Raw genomic sequence first — 18,542 nt, forward strand, 5'->3', positions numbered from 1 at the left:
ATGTTAAATTTTATATAGATGATCTATATGATAATATCTTTTAATCCAATTGTAGATTTTGTTAAACTAATATATGATAAAGAGTTATCGAAAATGTCAAGTTACTAAATTTGACACATTGGTGTCATTTTATATTAAAAAACTAATATATATATATATATATATATATATATATATATATATATATATATATATATATATATATATATATATATATATATATATATATATATATATATATATATATATATAACATTTGCAAGACTGCACTGCAACATAAGATTTTGCTACAAGGTTGAGGTCGCATGTTTGAACCTTGACTCTAGAATTTTTAATTTTAAATAAATATTTTATTAAATTGTCAAAAAATAATGTTAAATGAAATCGAACTCATGCCATTGAAAAATACAAGTTCTACCATGACCGATCAAACTAATCAAATTTTTTGTCAGTATGCGCTTTTATATATTTATATATAATCATTTCTTAATCATTAATCTTTATTGTAAAATTTAAACAATAATTATTTTTTTAACCAGAATGCGCTTTTATATATAATCCAATTGGCGCCTCCATTCAAACATTTAAGGGGAGTCGTCAATTGAATTGACGTCTCCTCCTAAAAATGGGGTACTTTGAGATTTTTTTTGAAATCAGAGGTATTTTGAAAATTTTCTTAAAAAATAGATTATTTTTATAAAAAATTCAAATAATTTTATCAAAACTACAAACTCAAAAATTATTAACCGGCAAGACTAAAAAAAAATACGAAAAGAACAAAATAACAGACAAAAAAAAATGAATTTATTGTGGTATTTAACATAGGAAACAAAGGGTAGAAACGGAAATCCAAGAAGTTGCATGCAAATGCGACACATGCATGTTTAGGACGCTTGGCATAAATTGGCTGCTATGCCATTAACTATGCCACCTTTTTTTACTGATTATTTATTTTGGACAAAAACACAAACTTTCTTAAGAAAAATGGTTTATGAAAACTACTAACCTTATGAGATTATTTAGTTCCGTTTGCTTCACTCTAACTTAGAAAAAGAAAAAGACAAAGAAAAAGCAAGGCAATGGCAACATGCATGAATTTTAGTGCTGTCATCTAATGTAAAATAGTTGTATTTCGTTCATGATTCTTGCTTCTGGAAAATTAACAAAACTAGGGGCATTTTTTGTCCATACATTCTAAATTTTGAGGTTGTTTTATCATTCATCAAAATGGTTAATGAAAATGGAATTGTTGTGTAATGAGAAGAGGTTCAAAAGCATACTCTTCAATGAAGCTGTTGTTGTCTTTGCTTCCTCTTATTCTTGTTGCTGTTGTTGGGATTGTTTCTGTAATGAGTCCAAATGAAAGAGAAAAGAATGTGAAGTTGAGATCTGAAGCGGTGGTGGAAGTGGTGAATACTCACAATGCTTTCAATCTTTCTTCTTCAACACCGTTTCTTGTTCATACTATACAAACGCTTCCACAATCTGTGAGTCTTCTGGTTTTTCTTTCAGGATGTTTCTGTTTTGCTGATTTTTTTATGTTCTTATTTTTTATGTTGTATTTATTAAAATATATTTCCTCTCATATTTGTTATGCATTTCTTCTTGGAAAAAACGTGTATATGTTTTTCTTAAACTTCTTGTCTAATCCACCCTCCACTAGCGTATTAAAAACTATAGTAACATTATGTATGAATTGACCGGGTTTGGGGAGTGTGTCTTGTCTCGGTGTTCGAGTCAAATTTGGTGCTTGATAGCTTGAATATTTACATATTAAGTAAGGTTAATGACTCATTTGTATTGAACAGAACGAAACAGAAGTTGTGAACATCTCCAAACCTTGGCTCAACAGTACTGATCCATGGAATGAAACTTATGTGCCTCGTTCAAGAAAGCTCAGCACCTTAGATAGAACAGAAGCTGGTTTATTACAAGCTCGAGCTGCTATTAGAGACGCCATTGATGGCAATCAAGCACAAGATCCAGATTATGTTCCAATAGGTCCAATGTATTGGAATGCTAAGGCATTTCACAGGTTCGTTAATAATGCATTTGTCTATCAATGTGGCCAATTACAAATATGCACTTAATGCTTACAAAGTTATACTTTGAGTGACAGGAGCTACTTGGAAATGGAGAAACAGTTCAAAGTATTCGTCTACGAAGAAGGGGAGATTCCAGTTTTTCACAACGGACCTTGCAAAAGCATATACTCGATGGAAGGGAACTTTATCCATGCTATTGAAATAAACGAACAATTTCGAACCAGAGATCCTGAAAAAGCACATGTGTTTTTTCTTCCATTCAGCGTGGTAATGTTGGTCAGATTCGTTTATTTAAGAGATTCTCGTGATTTTAGCCCTATAAGAAAAACTGTTACGGATTATGTCAATGTCATTTCTGAAAAATATCCATATTGGAACCGAAGCCTTGGAGCCGATCATTTCATGCTATCTTGTCACGATTGGGTGAGTACCTTCACTAGTACTATTTTTTCTAGTACTATTTATTAAAGAAAATTTACTTTTTAAATTTATTGAATAATCAATGTATCTGATCTATGATCTATGATGTTATAGGGGCCGGAGACTTCATTCTCTGTACCATACCTACACGAGAACTCCATTCGCGTACTATGCAATGCCAACACCTCTGAAAGATTCAACCCTTCAAAAGATGTTTCATTACCGGAAATCAATCTCCAAACAGGTTCAATACATGGTTTTCTAGGTGGACCGTCAGCATCTAGACGTTCAGTTTTAGCTTTCTTTGCAGGAGGACTTCATGGTCACATAAGATCCATTCTTCTCGAACATTGGGAAAATAGCAAGGATCAAGACATGATGGTTCAAAAGTATCTTCCAAAGGGTGTTTCTTACTATGAAATGTTAAGGAAGAGCAAGTTCTGTCTCTGTCCAAGTGGTTACGAGGTGGCTAGTCCGAGAATAGTCGAGGCAATTTACACCGGTTGTGTTCCGGTGCTTATTTCAGATCATTATGTTCCTCCGTTCAGTGATGTTTTGAATTGGAAGTCTTTTTCGGTTGAGGTCTCGGTTGAAGATATTCCGAAGTTGAAGGATATTTTGATGAGAATAACTCCAACACAGTATATAAGAATGCAGAGAAGAGTTGGACAAATTAGGAGACATTTTGAGGTACATTCTCCACCAAAGAGATTTGATGTGTTTCATATGATACTTCATTCTGTTTGGCTTAGAAGATTGAACTTCAGAGTCTATGACGGTCAATAAATAAATTCTTCTATGTCTTAATTTGTGACCATGTTTTACATTTTATTACTTCCAAAAGTTAGTGTGACATTGGTGTAATGTAATATATATGGAGTGATTCTATGTATTTATGTTCTGTATATTTATATGCATGAAAAATAGTATTATGAAATTTTTAGAATAAGTATAAATCAAATGTTCAAATTGTGCAATTAGTCCTTTAAATTGATGGACACTGATCTTTGGCACATGAAGAAAAAAAAGTGCTTAGATAACTATTTTTTAAAGGTAAAATGTTTAAAACATTTTACTGCTCATATTGTTGAATACGACTTGGAATATTCCACTTGTATGACAACAATCTTCCTACACATTTGAGGCAATCCACTTTTATGCTCTTTCAAGCGTAAGTTTCACTCCTATAAATTGGTCCGATAGTTGAACCATCAACTCTAGTTGTACTATCGATGACACACTTACCATATCACCAATTTCATCTTACCATATCACCAACTCTTCAATAGAACACGGCTACCACTTTGTTAGCAATTTTACCACCTTATCATAAAGAGTAGCAGTAGGACCTTAGGTGAATCATCGATTTCGTTCTTTTATATAAGAGACAACTCAGTTTTTAAATTTATTAAATAATTAATGTGTTTAGTCAATTTATAGAATTTTTAAATTTATTAAATAATCAATGTATTTAATCAATAGGCTAGATACATTGTTTATTCAATAAATTTAAAAAGTGACCTGTCTCTTTTATAAAGAAACAAAGGTAGTACTATTTATAAGTCATGAGAGAGATACCCCATGAATCAAAGAACAACCACACAAATGAGACATACATCACATATCCATTCAAAATCTTAAGAATTAGAATTATGGATTTTCTTACTTATATATTGCTCAACCTCTACTTTAACAATCAATGTGGAACTTTTATCACAACACAAGCGGGAAATATATTTCCATTAAGAAGAAACTACAGTGGAATCATACACCACAGGCTCCACATAGGGGTAGCCTCCGATCCAAGTTTTTGAGTCATACAATTTCCCCAACTCAACTAAGTTATGAGCATCAATATTAAAAACCCTGCTGTCATACCCCAATTTTGTCCCTACCCCGATACAATTTTCATCTGATCTATGACCATACTGCACATACATGCTTTCATTATTTCATCATCATAATTTCATTGAACTTTCATAACCAAATACATATTACACGGGCTCAAGGCATGGTGTTTACACCCGGGAAAAACTGGGGTTATCCGGTTAAAGTTCTAAAAAAAAAAATGAGTAATCGATTACCCTAATCATGGTAATTGATTATCCAGGCCAAAAATTGATTTTTTGGCCATTTTGGACTGTGTAATCGATTACCCTAATCATGGTAATCGATTACCCAGACCAAAAATTGATTTTTTGGCCATTTTGGACTGTGTAATAGATTACCCTAATCATGGTAATCGATTACACAGATTAAAACTTGACTTCCAGGCCATTTTGGATGGTGTAATCGATTACCCCAATCATGGTAATCGATTACACTTGCGCATGCAACTGTAGTAGCTCTGCTTTTTACACAGAGTACTTTTGGGGTCACCTCCTTTTCCACCTACTTTCCCTATAAATAAAGGTATTATTTCCCCTCATTTTTCATGCTTCCTAGCCCTCAAAAGTTCTGTCCAAGTACCATTTACTCTCCTCTCCAAACCTAAGTCAAAAAAAAATCTTTCTCACTTAGAAAAGTCACCCCACCAACTTTTTTTTGTCCTCTTTCATATTTTTTTTCAAAGCTCCTCACTCTCTAACACTCATAACTCAGCTCCTTCACTATACTTCCACCATAAACACTTTCATCCCAAACCCCTTGCTTCATATCCAAGCTCAACACCATTTCAACCTACCCTTTTCCAATATTTTGGTAATGATTTTAGCTTAAACTTTCTTAACTTTTTGGTTCTGTTTTTGTGTTGAAAATTGTTGTTTATTCTTGTTCGATTTTTTGAGAGGTTTTAAACTCAAGCTTGTAAAAAATGGTTAACTTTGATCTACACCTTTTTTTTTTGGATTTCTTGCTCTTGCTACTTTTACCCACCATCTTTAATCAAACTTAGTATTTTGTTTCATTTGCTATTTATTGTTGACTTGTTTTCACATTTATTTGGTTGATGAGATCTATTAGATCATGACCATGGTTGTTTAGAGTTGATAAAACCTTCAATGTTTAAAACCTACTAATGATTGATCAATAGATCCTTCATGATACTTTGAGGCATTGATAGGTTGCCTCTATTTCAACCATGTTTGGGTCATTTGATACCTAGACGAAACCATTTTCTTTACATTAACTTGTTATTCTATTTGCTTATTGTTATTCTACTAACCACTAACCACTAACTACTAACTCCTAACATTTATATTATTACACTTTTTACTTCCTTACAATTTATTTTATTGTTCACTTTATTTCAAGTACTTTATGTTTATGTTTATGCTTACGTTTATCGTTATCTAACCATTGTTAGATACCCAAAAGTGCTTATTTGAGCAATCAAATATGGGTATCTTTCACTCCATTTCCTTGCTAAAATGTCGAAACCACCTTTGTTTCAGATGAAATGCAATACAATGATAATCTATCTTGGTACCTTTGATTTGTGTGTTATTGTGCAGGAAGTAGGCATGAAATAATAGAAAATGAAGACACAAGAAATGTGGCAAAGGGATCAAATGAAACAAGCATTCATCAGCTTCCTCGCTAGGCGAGGCCTGTGGCGAAGGACTTGCTAGGCGAGCGTGCAGCGAGCGTGCAGCGAAATGCTCCAGTATTTAACAGATGCAAACATCACCACACTCGCTAGGCGAGCTTCCAGCGAGGAGTGTGGCGAACACGTCCAGACTTGGTGAAAAGCGCAGCCAGCACTCACTCGCTAGGCGAGCCATTAGCGAGCTCCCAGCGAGGATTCCAGTAGCAAAACCTCTCAACCTCGTTGGAGCGAAGGTTGAAGCGTGCCCTTCGCTAGGCGAAGGTTTTGTTCGCTAGGCGAACATGACAGTCTGAGATAGGCTGTTTCTCTGGGCGCAGGTGCCTCAGGTGCCTCAATTAGGGGCTCGCTAGGCGAGCCATTCTGCTCGCCTAGCGAGCATGATAGCCCAGTAGCTGCTCTATAAGTAGCAAGTGCCACTTTTTGGAGCCATACCTAGTTTTTTTACACTTTTGTACTTTTGAGAGATATTTTACAGCATTGTTCCAAGAATCTTTTGTGACCTAGATTTCATTTCTCTTCATCTCTTAACCATCTTTTACAAAAAGAAGGTGGATTTCCATCCAATCTTGATTATTCGACTTGGATGTTGATCAACCTTCTTCCGAAACTTGCCGACCAAGCTACCATGAAAATGAGTAGCTAAGTCCTCCATTTGTCAAGGTTAGATGTAGATGATCATTAGCTTTGTATGTAAATGTAAGGATCTTAATTTGTAAACTCTTTAATGGTGAATATATGGTGAAAACTTTATTCTTATTGAAAACTCTTTGTGTTGGTTTATGATCGAGAGATGTTTACCAACTCTTAACCTAGGTTTTCATCCAATCTTATTTGTTAGATAGAGATAGTAATGAATGATTTTGTTCACCATAAGGTTGAACCAAAAAGTTGTCATTTTGATAGATTGTGTTAGAGATAAACAATGGATCAAAATGGGAAAACTCACAATGTGTCTTAGAGATAAACACATTGGGAGGACTTTGTGAAATAATTTATCATCTAAAGGAGTTTATAAGTTTGTTGATCGAACATATACATGCAAAGTGATCGTTGAACCCTAACTTTGGCAATATTTCTCAAATATTCAAACCAAAACTTTTACCGCATTTTATTATATTTTTATGCAAGATACCGTGACAAACACCAAAACCCTATTGATACCTTAAGCTAAGAATTAATACAACCATCGAAAGACGGTGATATCTTACAATCCCTGTGGATACGATAACAAAAACCCGACACTTAAAATTACATTCAACAAAATGGCGTCGTTGCCGGGGATTGTAAATTGATATTGCGAGCATTACAATGGTTGCTTAATTTTTAGCTTTTGAATTTTTGACTTGTGCTTGTAATTTGTTTGGCTTAGTGTGTAGCTTACGTTTTATGCGAGGGCAAATCCCTGTGGACGAACTTCTTTTTGATCCCGAGATCGAAAGAACCGCAAGGAGGAACAATAGCAAAACGAGACGTAGGAGGCAACAGGCTAGACAACGTCAAGAGCAAGGAGAAAGTTCTTCTACCACAAATCCACCACCATTCATACCTAACATGGAGCCACCACCACCACCTATTTCTACTCCATGCATAAACAGTCCAAGAAACACCGCTCAGTTTGCCAACCACACGGGAAGGCAAGCTGAGATGAAAACGGGAACTCTCAATTTATTATATGGAAGTCCATTCACCGGAATGGACCATGAAGATCCCTTTGCTTTTCTCACAAAATTTTATGAGATAGCATTGGCGGCCGGAGTGGATCAGGCTCAGGAGCTCCCGTTGTTCAGTAGATTATTTCCCCACGCTTTGCTCGGCAAAGCAAAAGATTGGTACTTAGATCAAACACCAGCCGTCATGACAGACTGGAACGTGTTAGAAGAGAAGTTTATCGAAAGATTCTTCTCCCATAACCGGTTCATGGAATCCAAGACGGCCATCTCGGTGTTTGCACAAGGAATCAATGAATCCTTAAATGAAGCGTGGGAAAGATTCAAGTCCATGCTTCGGAAATGTAAAGGGCATGGATTTGATGAACTGACTCAAATCCATATCTTCAAAAATGGACTTCAACCAAATTGCAAGACGTTGTTGGATGCTACCTCGGGTGGCTCTTTATTGTCAAAAAGTGTCGAAGAAACTACAAATATCATAAATCGAATGGCTCTAAATGATCTTCAGAGTCAAAGTCGAGGCAACTCTTTGAAGAAGCCGGGAGTGCTTGAGCTAGGGACGAACGATGCCATCCTTGCCCAAAACAAGCTCATCTCACAACAAGTGGAACTCTTAACGCAACAAATTAAAGAGTCGAGAGAACCGTCTAAAGCTAAACAAATAGCTTGTTGTGAGCTTTGCAAAGGTGAGCATGACACCAGATTCTGTCCACCTCCGGGATTCGAAGATGTAAACTACATGGCAAACCAAAGGGACTACCAACCGAGACAACAACAACAACAACAACAACCTTATCAACCGCACCCTCAAAATCAACAACAACATTACCAAGGGAACCAAGGGTTCCAACCTAGGAGTAACTATTACGATAACCAAGGTTATGGAGGTGGTTCTTCTAGCCGTCAAAACCCTCCCCAAAATCCTTATATACCTCAACAACCGCCGGTCGTAACTTCTAAGTTGGAAGACACATTGACGCAATTCATGCAAATGTCACGCGACTATAAAAAATCTCGAGACTCAAGTTGGGCAACTTGCTAAGCAACTCGCGGAACAACAAACCGGTCCTTCCTTTTCGGTAAACACGCAAACAAATCCTAAGGAGCATTGTAAGGAGATCACAACGAGAAGTGGGAAGGAGTTGATGAGTGAGAATAACAAAAGAGTTGAGAGTGAACAAAGAGAGAAAAAGAAAGAAAATGAGGAGGAAATATTGGAGGAAAATGTTGATGGTGAAGTGGGGGAGTGGAGTGAGGAGGAAGAAGTTGAAAAGAACAAAAAGAATGGTGAAGTTGAAAAGAAAAAAGTGTGGAGATTGAGAAAAATACGATTGATGAAGTAAGGGGGGAGGAAGTGAAAAAGCCTAGATGGAGGAGTGCTAGAGTTGCAAAGGGAAAGGAGGTAGTGAGCACTACTCCAATCCAAAACCTACCTTATCCTCATGCCCCGTCCAAAGAGAGAATGAACGGCATTACGCCCGGTTCATGGATATTTTTAAACAACTACAAATCAACATTCCGTTCGCCGAAGCCTTGGAGCAAATGCCCAAGTATGCCAAATTCATGAAGGACATACTTACAAAAAAGCGGAGGTATACGGAACCGGAGACCATCGTCCTAGATGCGAGCTGTAGTGCCATTATTCAAAGGATGCTTCCTAAAAAAGAGGTTGATCCGGGAAGAGTTACTTTGCCAGTTAAAATTGGAGATATCTATGTCGGGAAAGGACTAATTGACTTGGGGTCAAGCATTAATCTTATACCTTTGTCAATTATAAAGAGGCTTGGCAACATTGAAATTAAGTCCATCCGAATGACGTTGCAATTGGCAGATAAATCAACAACCCATCCTTATGGCGTAGCCCAAGATGTTTTGGTTAAAGTCGACAAATTCTTTTTCCCGGTCGATTTTATTGTTATTGATATGGAGGAAGATGATGATGCTCCGCTCATCTTGGGCCGACCATTCATGAAGACCGCGCGAATGATGATAGATGTTGATGACGGTTTAATGAAGGTGAGAGTCCAAAATGAGGAAGTAACATTCGATCTATTCGAAGCAATGAAGCACTCAAAAGATAGAAATGATAGATTTCGCATCGATGTGACCGAAGACGCTATTTTGGAAGTTTCAAAGCATATTCATGAGATATCTCCTATGGAGTTAGCTCTTGATGACTCATTGGAGGTTTTCACCGTTGATGAAGAGCTAGCTCTTGAGGAATGCTTAAAGGAACTTGATAGCTTAGACGACCTACAACCGTGGGAAGTAGAGGAAGAAGACTTGAAGAAGGAGGTTATTGACGAAAAAGCGCCTATTGAATTGAAAATACTACCCTCTACTTTGAAGTATGTATTCCTAGATGAGACCGAGGCAAAGCCGGTCATCATAAGCAACCTTTTGACAAATGAAGAAGAAGCCCGTCTGATCACTGTGCTAAAAACAAATCAAGAAGCCATGGGTTGGACTCTTTTCGATCTAAAAGGAATTAGTCCCTCCTATTGCATGCACAAGATTTTGATGGAAGAGGATTTTAAGCCGGTAGCTCAACCACAACGCCGCTTGAATCCTACCATGAAAGAGGTTGTTCGAAAGGAAGTTGTAAAGCTGTTGGATGCGGGGATGATTTACCCGATCTCGGATAGTCCGTGGGTTAGTCTTGTGCACGTTGTTCCGAAGAAGGGTGGAATTACCGTAATCCGAAATGACAAGGATGAATTGATCCCTACTAAAGTTGCAACGGGGTGGAGAATGTGTATTGATTATAGGCGGTTGAATACCGCAACTCGAAAGGACCATTTTCCACTCCCATTCATGGATCAAATGCTCGAAAGACTCTCGGGCCAACGGTACTATTGTTTCTTGGACGGCTACTCCGGGTATAACCAAATTGCGGTTGACCCGGCCGATCATGAGAAGACGGCTTTCACGTGTCCGTTTGGAGTGTTCGCATACCGAAAAATGCCCTTTGGGCTGTGCAATGCACCGACGACTTTCCAACGATGTGTGCAAGCCATTTTTGCCGATCTGATAGAGAAAACAATGGAAGTCTTCATGGATGACTTCTCGGTATTTGGTGGGTCTTTTAGTCTATGCTTGGCAAACTTGAAAACGGTGTTGGAAAGATGTGTGAAGACCAATCTGGTGCTTAATTGGGAGAAGTGTCACTTCATGGTGACCGAGGGGATCGTGCTTGGCCACAAAGTCTCTTCAAGGGGGCTTGAAGTGGATAGAGCTAAGGTTGAAGTGATAGAAAAGTTACCTCCTCCGGTGAATGTGAAGGGCATTCGAAGCTTTTTGGGGCACGCCGGGTTCTATCGGCGCTTTATCAAGGACTTCTCAAAGGTGGCTAAGCCTTTGAGAAATTTGCTAGCTCAGGACCAGGTATTTCTCTTAACCGATGATTGTTTGCAAGCTTTCGAAACTTTAAAAGAAAAATTGGTTACCGCTCCAATAATAGTCGCTCCCAATTGGAATGAAAATTTTGAACTAATGTGTGATGCGAGCGACTACGCAGTTGGAGCGGTACTTGGCCAAAGAAAAGATAAAAAATTTCATGCGATACATTATGCAAGTAAGGTTCTTAACGAGGCTCAAATAAACTATGCCACCACGGAGAAAGAACTACTTGCAATAGTGTACGCGCTAGAAAAGTTTAGGTCTTATCTTATAGGGTCTAAAGTCGTAGTGTATACCGACCACGCGGCGATTAAATATCTCCTAACCAAACCGGATTCGAAGCAAAGGCTCATTCGTTGGATCCTCTTGTTACAAGAATTTGATGTGGAAATCAAAGACAAGAAGGGGTCGGAAAATTTGGTGGCGGATCATTTATCCCGCTTAGTAAATGTGGAGGTTACAGCGTCAGAGAAGGAAATCCGGGAAGAATTTCCTGATGAAAAACTGTTTAAAGTTCAAGTTAGGCCGTGGTTTGCAGACTTTGCGAACCACAAGGCTAGTGGTTTTGTGCCTCCCGACCTAACTTCGAACCAAAAAAGGAAGTTTCTTTCGGATGCCAAGTATTATGTTTGGGATGACCCGTACTTGTTTAAGTTGGGTAGTGATAACCTATTAAGGAGATGCGTTACTGGCGATGAAGCGCAGAGCATCCTTTGGCATTGTCACAACTCGCCTTACGACGGACACTATAATGGGGTGAGAACGGCCACTAAAATCCTTCAATCGGGATTTTATTGGCCCACTATTTTCAAAGACGCACACACCCATGCGCAAAGTTGTGATAGTTGCCAGAGAAGCGGAGGGATTGGTAAGAGAGACGAGATGCCTCTCCAAAACATCCAAGAAGTCGAAGTATTTGATTGTTGGGGCATCGATTTTGTAGGACCATTCCCGCCCTCTTATGGGAACGAGTATATGCCTGTCGCAGTTGATTACGTTTCTAAGTGGGTTGAGGCGATTGCCTCACCTCGGGCGGATGCGAAAACGGTGATAAATTTTTTGAAGAAAAACATATTTTCCCGTTTCGGAACCCCCCGAGTGTTGATAAGTGACGGAGGGTCACACTTTTGTAATGCGCCGTTGGAAAGCATTTTAAAACATTACGGTGTATCACATAGGGTGACAACTCCGTATCACCCGCAAGCTAATGGGCAAGCCGAGGTCTCTAATCGAGAGATTAAGAGAATTCTCGAAAAAACTGTGTCAAATTCGAAAAAAGAGTGGTCCCAAAAATTGGATGAAGCGTTATGGGCATACCGTACCGCCTTTAAAGCTCCAATTGGCCTAACTCCCTTTCAATTGGTGTTTGGTAAAACTTGCCATTTGCCGGTTGAATTGGAGCACAAAGCCTTGTGGGCCCTGAAATTTTTAAATTTTGAAAATGATTTGGCCGGTGAAAAAAGGAAGGTGCAGCTACTTGAGTTGGAAGAGATGCGCAATGCCGCATATCACTCAAGTTGGTTGTACAAAGAAAAGGTAAAAAAATACCATGACAAGAAGCTCCGAAGCAAAGAATTTGTGCCCGGATAGTTGGTCCTATTGTTCAATTCCAGGTTGAAGTTGTTCCCCGGAAAGTTGAAATCAAAATGGTCCGGGCCATTTCGGGTCAAAGAGGTGAAGGAGTACGGGGCTATTGTCATTGAGGACATGGACAAGAAGGATAGTTGGACCGTGAATGGCCAACGTTTGAAAGTTTATCTCGGCGGTCATGTGGATCGCGAGAGCTGTGCTATTCTGTTGGATGCTCCTCTGTGAGCATCACACCGTCGAGCTTAGCCGACGTTAAACAAGCGCTTGTTGGGAGGCACCCCAACATTGTAAGTATTTACTGTTTTCCTGTTCTGTTGTATTGGGTTTCCACTTGTTAAAACCATGTTGAATGTACCTGGATTGCTGCCTTTGGAAAAGGCAATTGCTGTCATGCTCGCTTGATGCTCGCTAGGCGAGGCAGTAGCGAGCTGATTCGCTAGCTGCTCGCTAGGCGAAGCAGCAGCGAGCGCTGCTTGACACCACTTATTTAAAATCTCAGCAGGCCACTCATTTTGGCCCAAACACAACTTTTCTGTTTTTGCAACTCTGCTGAGGCATTTTAACCGAGCACTCTCCACACTCTCTCATTTTCATCTCTCTCACAAACACTCAAACCCTAATTGGAATATTGCAAACCTTACTCCACTTCACATTTCAATCAATCCGTGTAACTAAGGTTTGCCCTAATACAATTTCTTTATGTTTGAACTCTGTTTATTTCCGATTTGAATGTCATTTAGGATGAAGTTGTTGGTATGGGAAACTTTAGGTTTGCATGTGGGATTTTAGGTTTTGCAATTGGGAATTTTAGGTTTGCATGTGAATCTGTAATTACCAATAGCATAGAACGTTTCTTTAATTGATATATCATTAGGTTCTGAAATTGAAACCATTAGAATGTGGGTTTTGGGAAGATTTCTCTGAAAATGCTGCAGAACCCAAAAACCCGTAAGGTTCGCTAGCAACTCGCTAGGCGAACCAGAGGCGAGCATTCGCTGCCACTTCGCTAGGCGAAGCAGCAGCGAGCATGACAGTTCTTTGATTTCTGGTTTTGCTGTCTAATCTGTTTTGTGTGTGTTGTTTCCTCTTTATGTTTTGCAGATGGAATCTAGATCCGGCGCTTCAAAGAAGAGAAAGGGAGGGAACAATTCCCGTCCCGTAACAATACAGTTTGATACCGACAAGTTTATCGGCCCGAAGCAGGCCGCAAGGTACATTGCTTTGGAGAAGCGGAAAATTCTACCAGAGAAGAGATTCATCATCAACCCTCAAGGCACGAACAGAACTTTTGCCGGGTTGATTGACACAAAAAAATGGGATCGGTTGATTAATCCCCTGGAGCACTATGATATAGCAACAGTGCGTGAGTTCTATGCGAACGCACTACCGGATGATGACGAGCCATTTACATGGACGTCCAGAGTGGCCGGTTGCCCTGTTGCATTTGATAGGGATGCTATTAGCCGAGTCCTTGGAGATCCGCTCCAACTGGGAGCCGAAGAGAGGGACACATACCACACATACTTACGGCTTCACCGGGATATTGAAGCCATTTCTGCCGCCCTGCTATTAAGAGGGAAATCTGTTGAGCTGAACCCATCTGAGGTTCCCATGAGGTATCATAGGGAGGACATGACTTCCTTGGCTCAACTGATTCTGCTGATGGTGCTGACAAACATCCAACCAAAGTCCCACACTTCTACCGTGCCGATCCCAGTGGCACATTTGGTCCATTGTATCCTCACCAACGTCCAGATCGATGTGGCGAGGATTATTGCTAATGAGCTTAAGTCCGTGATTGAGAGCGGGCTAAAGTCAGGGGCTCGTGTGAATTGTCCCCTGGCTTTCCCGTGCTTAATCATGAGTTTGTGAATTCAGGCGAGGGTGAGACTACCCTCAAGGGGTCAGGTAAGGATCCCGTCGCCCATTGATGACAGGTATGTGGCCAAATATTGCAGGGCGAAGAATGTTAGAGGCAGTGCTGCTGCAGAGAGTACCCGGGCTTCTGATGGTCCTGGTACTTCTACTCTTGGACCAGATCCTTACCTGCAAGCTGTGTGCGATTACAATTGGGAATGGATGGCGGCGACCCAGCGTGCCATGATAGATATGCACGATTCTATGCAGCGGTTACAGCTGCAGGGAAGTGGTGCTCATGCATTGATGACGCGTGAGCAGTTTCTGCTTAACGCTAACTGGCCTGTGGACAGGCCTGTGTATGGTGAGGGGGCGGGCGCTGGTGCGTCTTCTGGTGGTGTTGCTGATGATGATGATGATGATGAGGCTACCGGTTCTGAGGCCGGTAGTGAGGAGGGTTCTGAGCCTTTGGAGGGCTAAGTTTTTATTTTTTATTGTTATGTTTTATTTTGATTGTATTTCCAGAATTCTGTATTTTGATTTTGGCTTTGTACTTTTAAGGTGTTTTGTCCCCCACGAACAAATTTAAATTTTGAAGTTTATATTATTATTTCCGTTTTAAATTTTGTTGTTTTAATAAATTTTTGGTTGATTGAGTGGCAAACCTTCTAGATTGGTTGCTCCTCAAAGAAGTATCCAATGAAGGTGCATCCGAGCTTGGATGGCAATGATAAGAATTAACAAGTGAATAAGGCTAAGGTACATGGTTACCTCCGGCTAGAATTTTAGAATGCACTTAGAACTTTACTCTTTTTTGTAATTGAGTATTGTCTTTTTGCAACATAATTGAATGAATGTTTCATCTAGGACTTAAAACCACAAATTGTGAGGAAACCTCCATTGTACACTTAAATGCTGGATTCTAATAAGTTTTGTTGATTCATTTGATTCATGCTTTGTCTTTTATTATTGTGAATATGTGGAAGCAATTAGAAATGATCGAGGCACTTGTTTTCTATCGAGCACAACTACATCCAAAAACAACTTACCTGTGAGCAGAGAGAGTATTCGTTAATCCCTTTGAGCTTAAACAGTTGAATCTCAGCTTGAAATAAAGCGAGATTTCAAAAATCTTTTTTTTACAACCCGAAAAATCTTGATTATTGTTCTTTTGCCGTAAAAAGTTAAGAGCATTCACTTAGGGTGAGTAAGAAATAAGTTGGGGAGAATCGGTAAGTACCACAACTCTTGAAAAAAGAAAAACCGAGCAAGCATTGAAAATAAAAATATAGAAAAGAAACATCTGTTTTGTAAATATGATGTGAAAGAAAAGAACAAAAATAGGAAGAATGAAAATGAATGCTTGCTTGGAAGAAAAATAGTGAAAAGTAAAAATTGAGTTGTGAAATAAGAGTTGTGAAGGTTTCAAATGAGAAACAAATGGAACGAAGTCGAGATGTGTGAATAATGTACAGTGAATGTCTCTTTTGCATCGGCAATTTCGTTTTCAATGGCCTAAGAAATGACCCTTGTTTGTTAACCTGACCAAGCTTCAACCGAAAAGCCCTTAGTGATCTTCGTGCTTCCACATTACCATTTATAATTGTTAGACATTGTATGAATCGAATTGATTTCTTCATTATTTGTTAGAGAGTGAGATTATTCCCGCGGTTGCAAACGCGTAAATTCTTCATTCCTTATTCGAAGAGGAGAGATAGGGTGATTCATTCAGAATAATATTGTTGTAGATAGATAAATATTTCGCATTGCTATTAAGTTTTAGTTCTTGTGTATTATTTTATTCGAACCGTTGGAAACTTGTATATGCTGATTCGCTTGTGTTTGAGCCGTTTTATCCAACTTCGGAGAAACCATTTTCTTAAAGCAAATCCTCTTGTCCTTCAAGAGGCAAACTTTGCTTGAGGACAAGCAAGAATCTAGTTGGGGAGAGTTGTTAGATACCCAAAAGTGCTTATTTGAGCTATCAAATATGGGTATCTTTCACTCCATTTCCTTGCTAAAATGTCGAAACCACCTTTGTTTCAGATGAAATGCAATACAATGATAATCTATCTTGGTACCTTTGATTTGTGTGTTATTGTGCAGGAAGTAGGCATGAAATAATAGAAAATGAAGACACAAGAAATGTGGCAAAGGGATCAAATGAAACAAGCATTCATCAGCTTCCTCGCTAGGCGAGGCCTGTGGCGAAGGACTCGCTAGGCGAGCGTCTAGCGAGCGTGCAGCGAAATGCTCCAGTATTTAACAGAGGCAAACATCACCACACTCGCTAGGCGAGCTTCCAGCGAGGAGTGTGGCGAACACGTCCAGACTTGGTGAAAAGCGCAGCCAGCACTCACTCGCTAGGCGAGCCATTAGCGAGCTCCCAGCGAGGATTCCAGTAGCAAAACCTCTCAACCTCGCTGGAGCGAAGGTTGAAGCGTGCCCTTCGCTAGGCGAAGGTTTTGTTCGCTAGGCGAACATGACAGTCTGAGATAGGCTGTTTCTCTAGGCGCAGGTGCCTCAGGTGCCTCAATTAGGGGCTCGCTAGGCGAGCCATTCTGCTCGCCTAGCGAGCATGACAGCCCAGTAGCTGCTCTATAAGTAGCAAGTACCACTTTTTGGAGCCATACCTAGTTTTTTTACACTTTTGTACTTTTGAGAGATATTTTACAGCATTGTTCCAAGAATCTTTTGTGACCTAGATTTCATTTCTCTTCATCTCTTAACCATCTTTTACAAAAAGAAGGTGGATTCCCATCCAATCTTGATTATTCGACTTGGATGTTGATCAACCTTCTTCCGAAACTTGCCGACCAAGCTACCATGAAAATGAGTAGCTAAGTCCTCCATTTGTCAAGGTTAGATGTAGATGATCATTAGCTTTGTGTGTAAATGTAAGGATCTTAATTTGTAAACTCTTTAATGGTGAATATATGGTGAAAACTCTGTTCTTATTGAAAACTCTTTGTGTTGGTTTATGATCGAGAGATGTTTACCAACTCTTAACCTAGGTTTTCATCCAATCTTATTTGTTAGCTAGAGATAGTAATGAATGATTTTGTTCACCATAAGGTTGAACCAAAAAGTTGTCATTTTGATAGATTGTGTTAGAGATAAACAATGGATCAAAATGGGAAAACTCACAATGTGTGTTAGAGATAAACACATTGGGAGGACTTTGTGAAATAATTTATCATCTAAAGGAGTTTATAAGTTTGTTGATCGAACATATACATGCAAAGTGATCGTTGAACCCTAACTTTGGCAATATCTCTCAAATATTCAAACCAAAACTTTTACCACATTTTATTATATTTTTATGCAAGATACCGTGACAAACACCAAAACCCTATTGATACCTTAAGCTAAGAATTAATACAACCATCTAAAGGCGGTGATATCTTACAATCCCTGTGGATACGATAACAAAAACCCGACACTTAAAATTACATTCAACAACCATATCATTTACATTATGCTAATCTATTCACTCTCTTACTATCTTGCTAAATAAAAGAGGAGTGAAAACAAAATAAAGAGAACAAATCATAGTCTTTTAAAATATTGATAGATGAACAAATCTATTGTTAGTTAATTTTTCAATCATCTTCAATACTTTGCATCAATGATAAGTTATCCCTTAATGTGTCATGTTTTGAGTCTTTTTGACCTATGAAAAATAGTCCTCAAGAGGTTCACTTTGTACATATTACTAACCACTAATTATACTTCACTACCCTTGTTTATCATTAACCTTTGCTATTGTGATTTTGGTACTACTAACTTGTTATTTATTCAAATGTCACTTACATTCACTAACCATTATTATTGTGATATTGTCATTCTTTATCTTATGATTTACTTTTATGTCATTACCTTGTAATTTACATTCAAGTACTCATTATCATCATCATTGTACAAACTCATCATGCATGTTTATTTACTTGTTATTCATTTTATTATCATCATACATTAAAAATAACAAAAACATGATAAAATGGTAAGACAAAA

The 18,542-nt window shown here is 38.6% G+C and overlaps 1 protein-coding gene across 1 annotated transcript; it reads left to right on the forward strand.

The window, feature by feature from the left end:
* Positions 1 to 947: 947 nt before the first annotated feature.
* On the forward strand, positions 948 to 3,402 carry LOC127098484 (probable glycosyltransferase At5g03795). The gene is made up of 4 exons (XM_051037091.1): positions 948 to 1,487; positions 1,809 to 2,035; positions 2,120 to 2,468; positions 2,580 to 3,402. The coding sequence occupies exons 1-4, from the start codon at positions 1,257 to 1,259 to the stop codon at positions 3,249 to 3,251; spliced, it is 1,479 nt and encodes a 492-aa protein (XP_050893048.1). The 5' UTR covers positions 948 to 1,256; the 3' UTR covers positions 3,252 to 3,402.
* Positions 3,403 to 18,542: the final 15,140 nt, after the last annotated feature.

The sequence above is a fragment of the Lathyrus oleraceus genome, chromosome 6 (assembly GCF_024323335.1).
Source record: "Lathyrus oleraceus cultivar Zhongwan6 chromosome 6, CAAS_Psat_ZW6_1.0, whole genome shotgun sequence".
Lineage (NCBI taxonomy): Eukaryota > Viridiplantae > Streptophyta > Magnoliopsida > Fabales > Fabaceae > Lathyrus > Lathyrus oleraceus.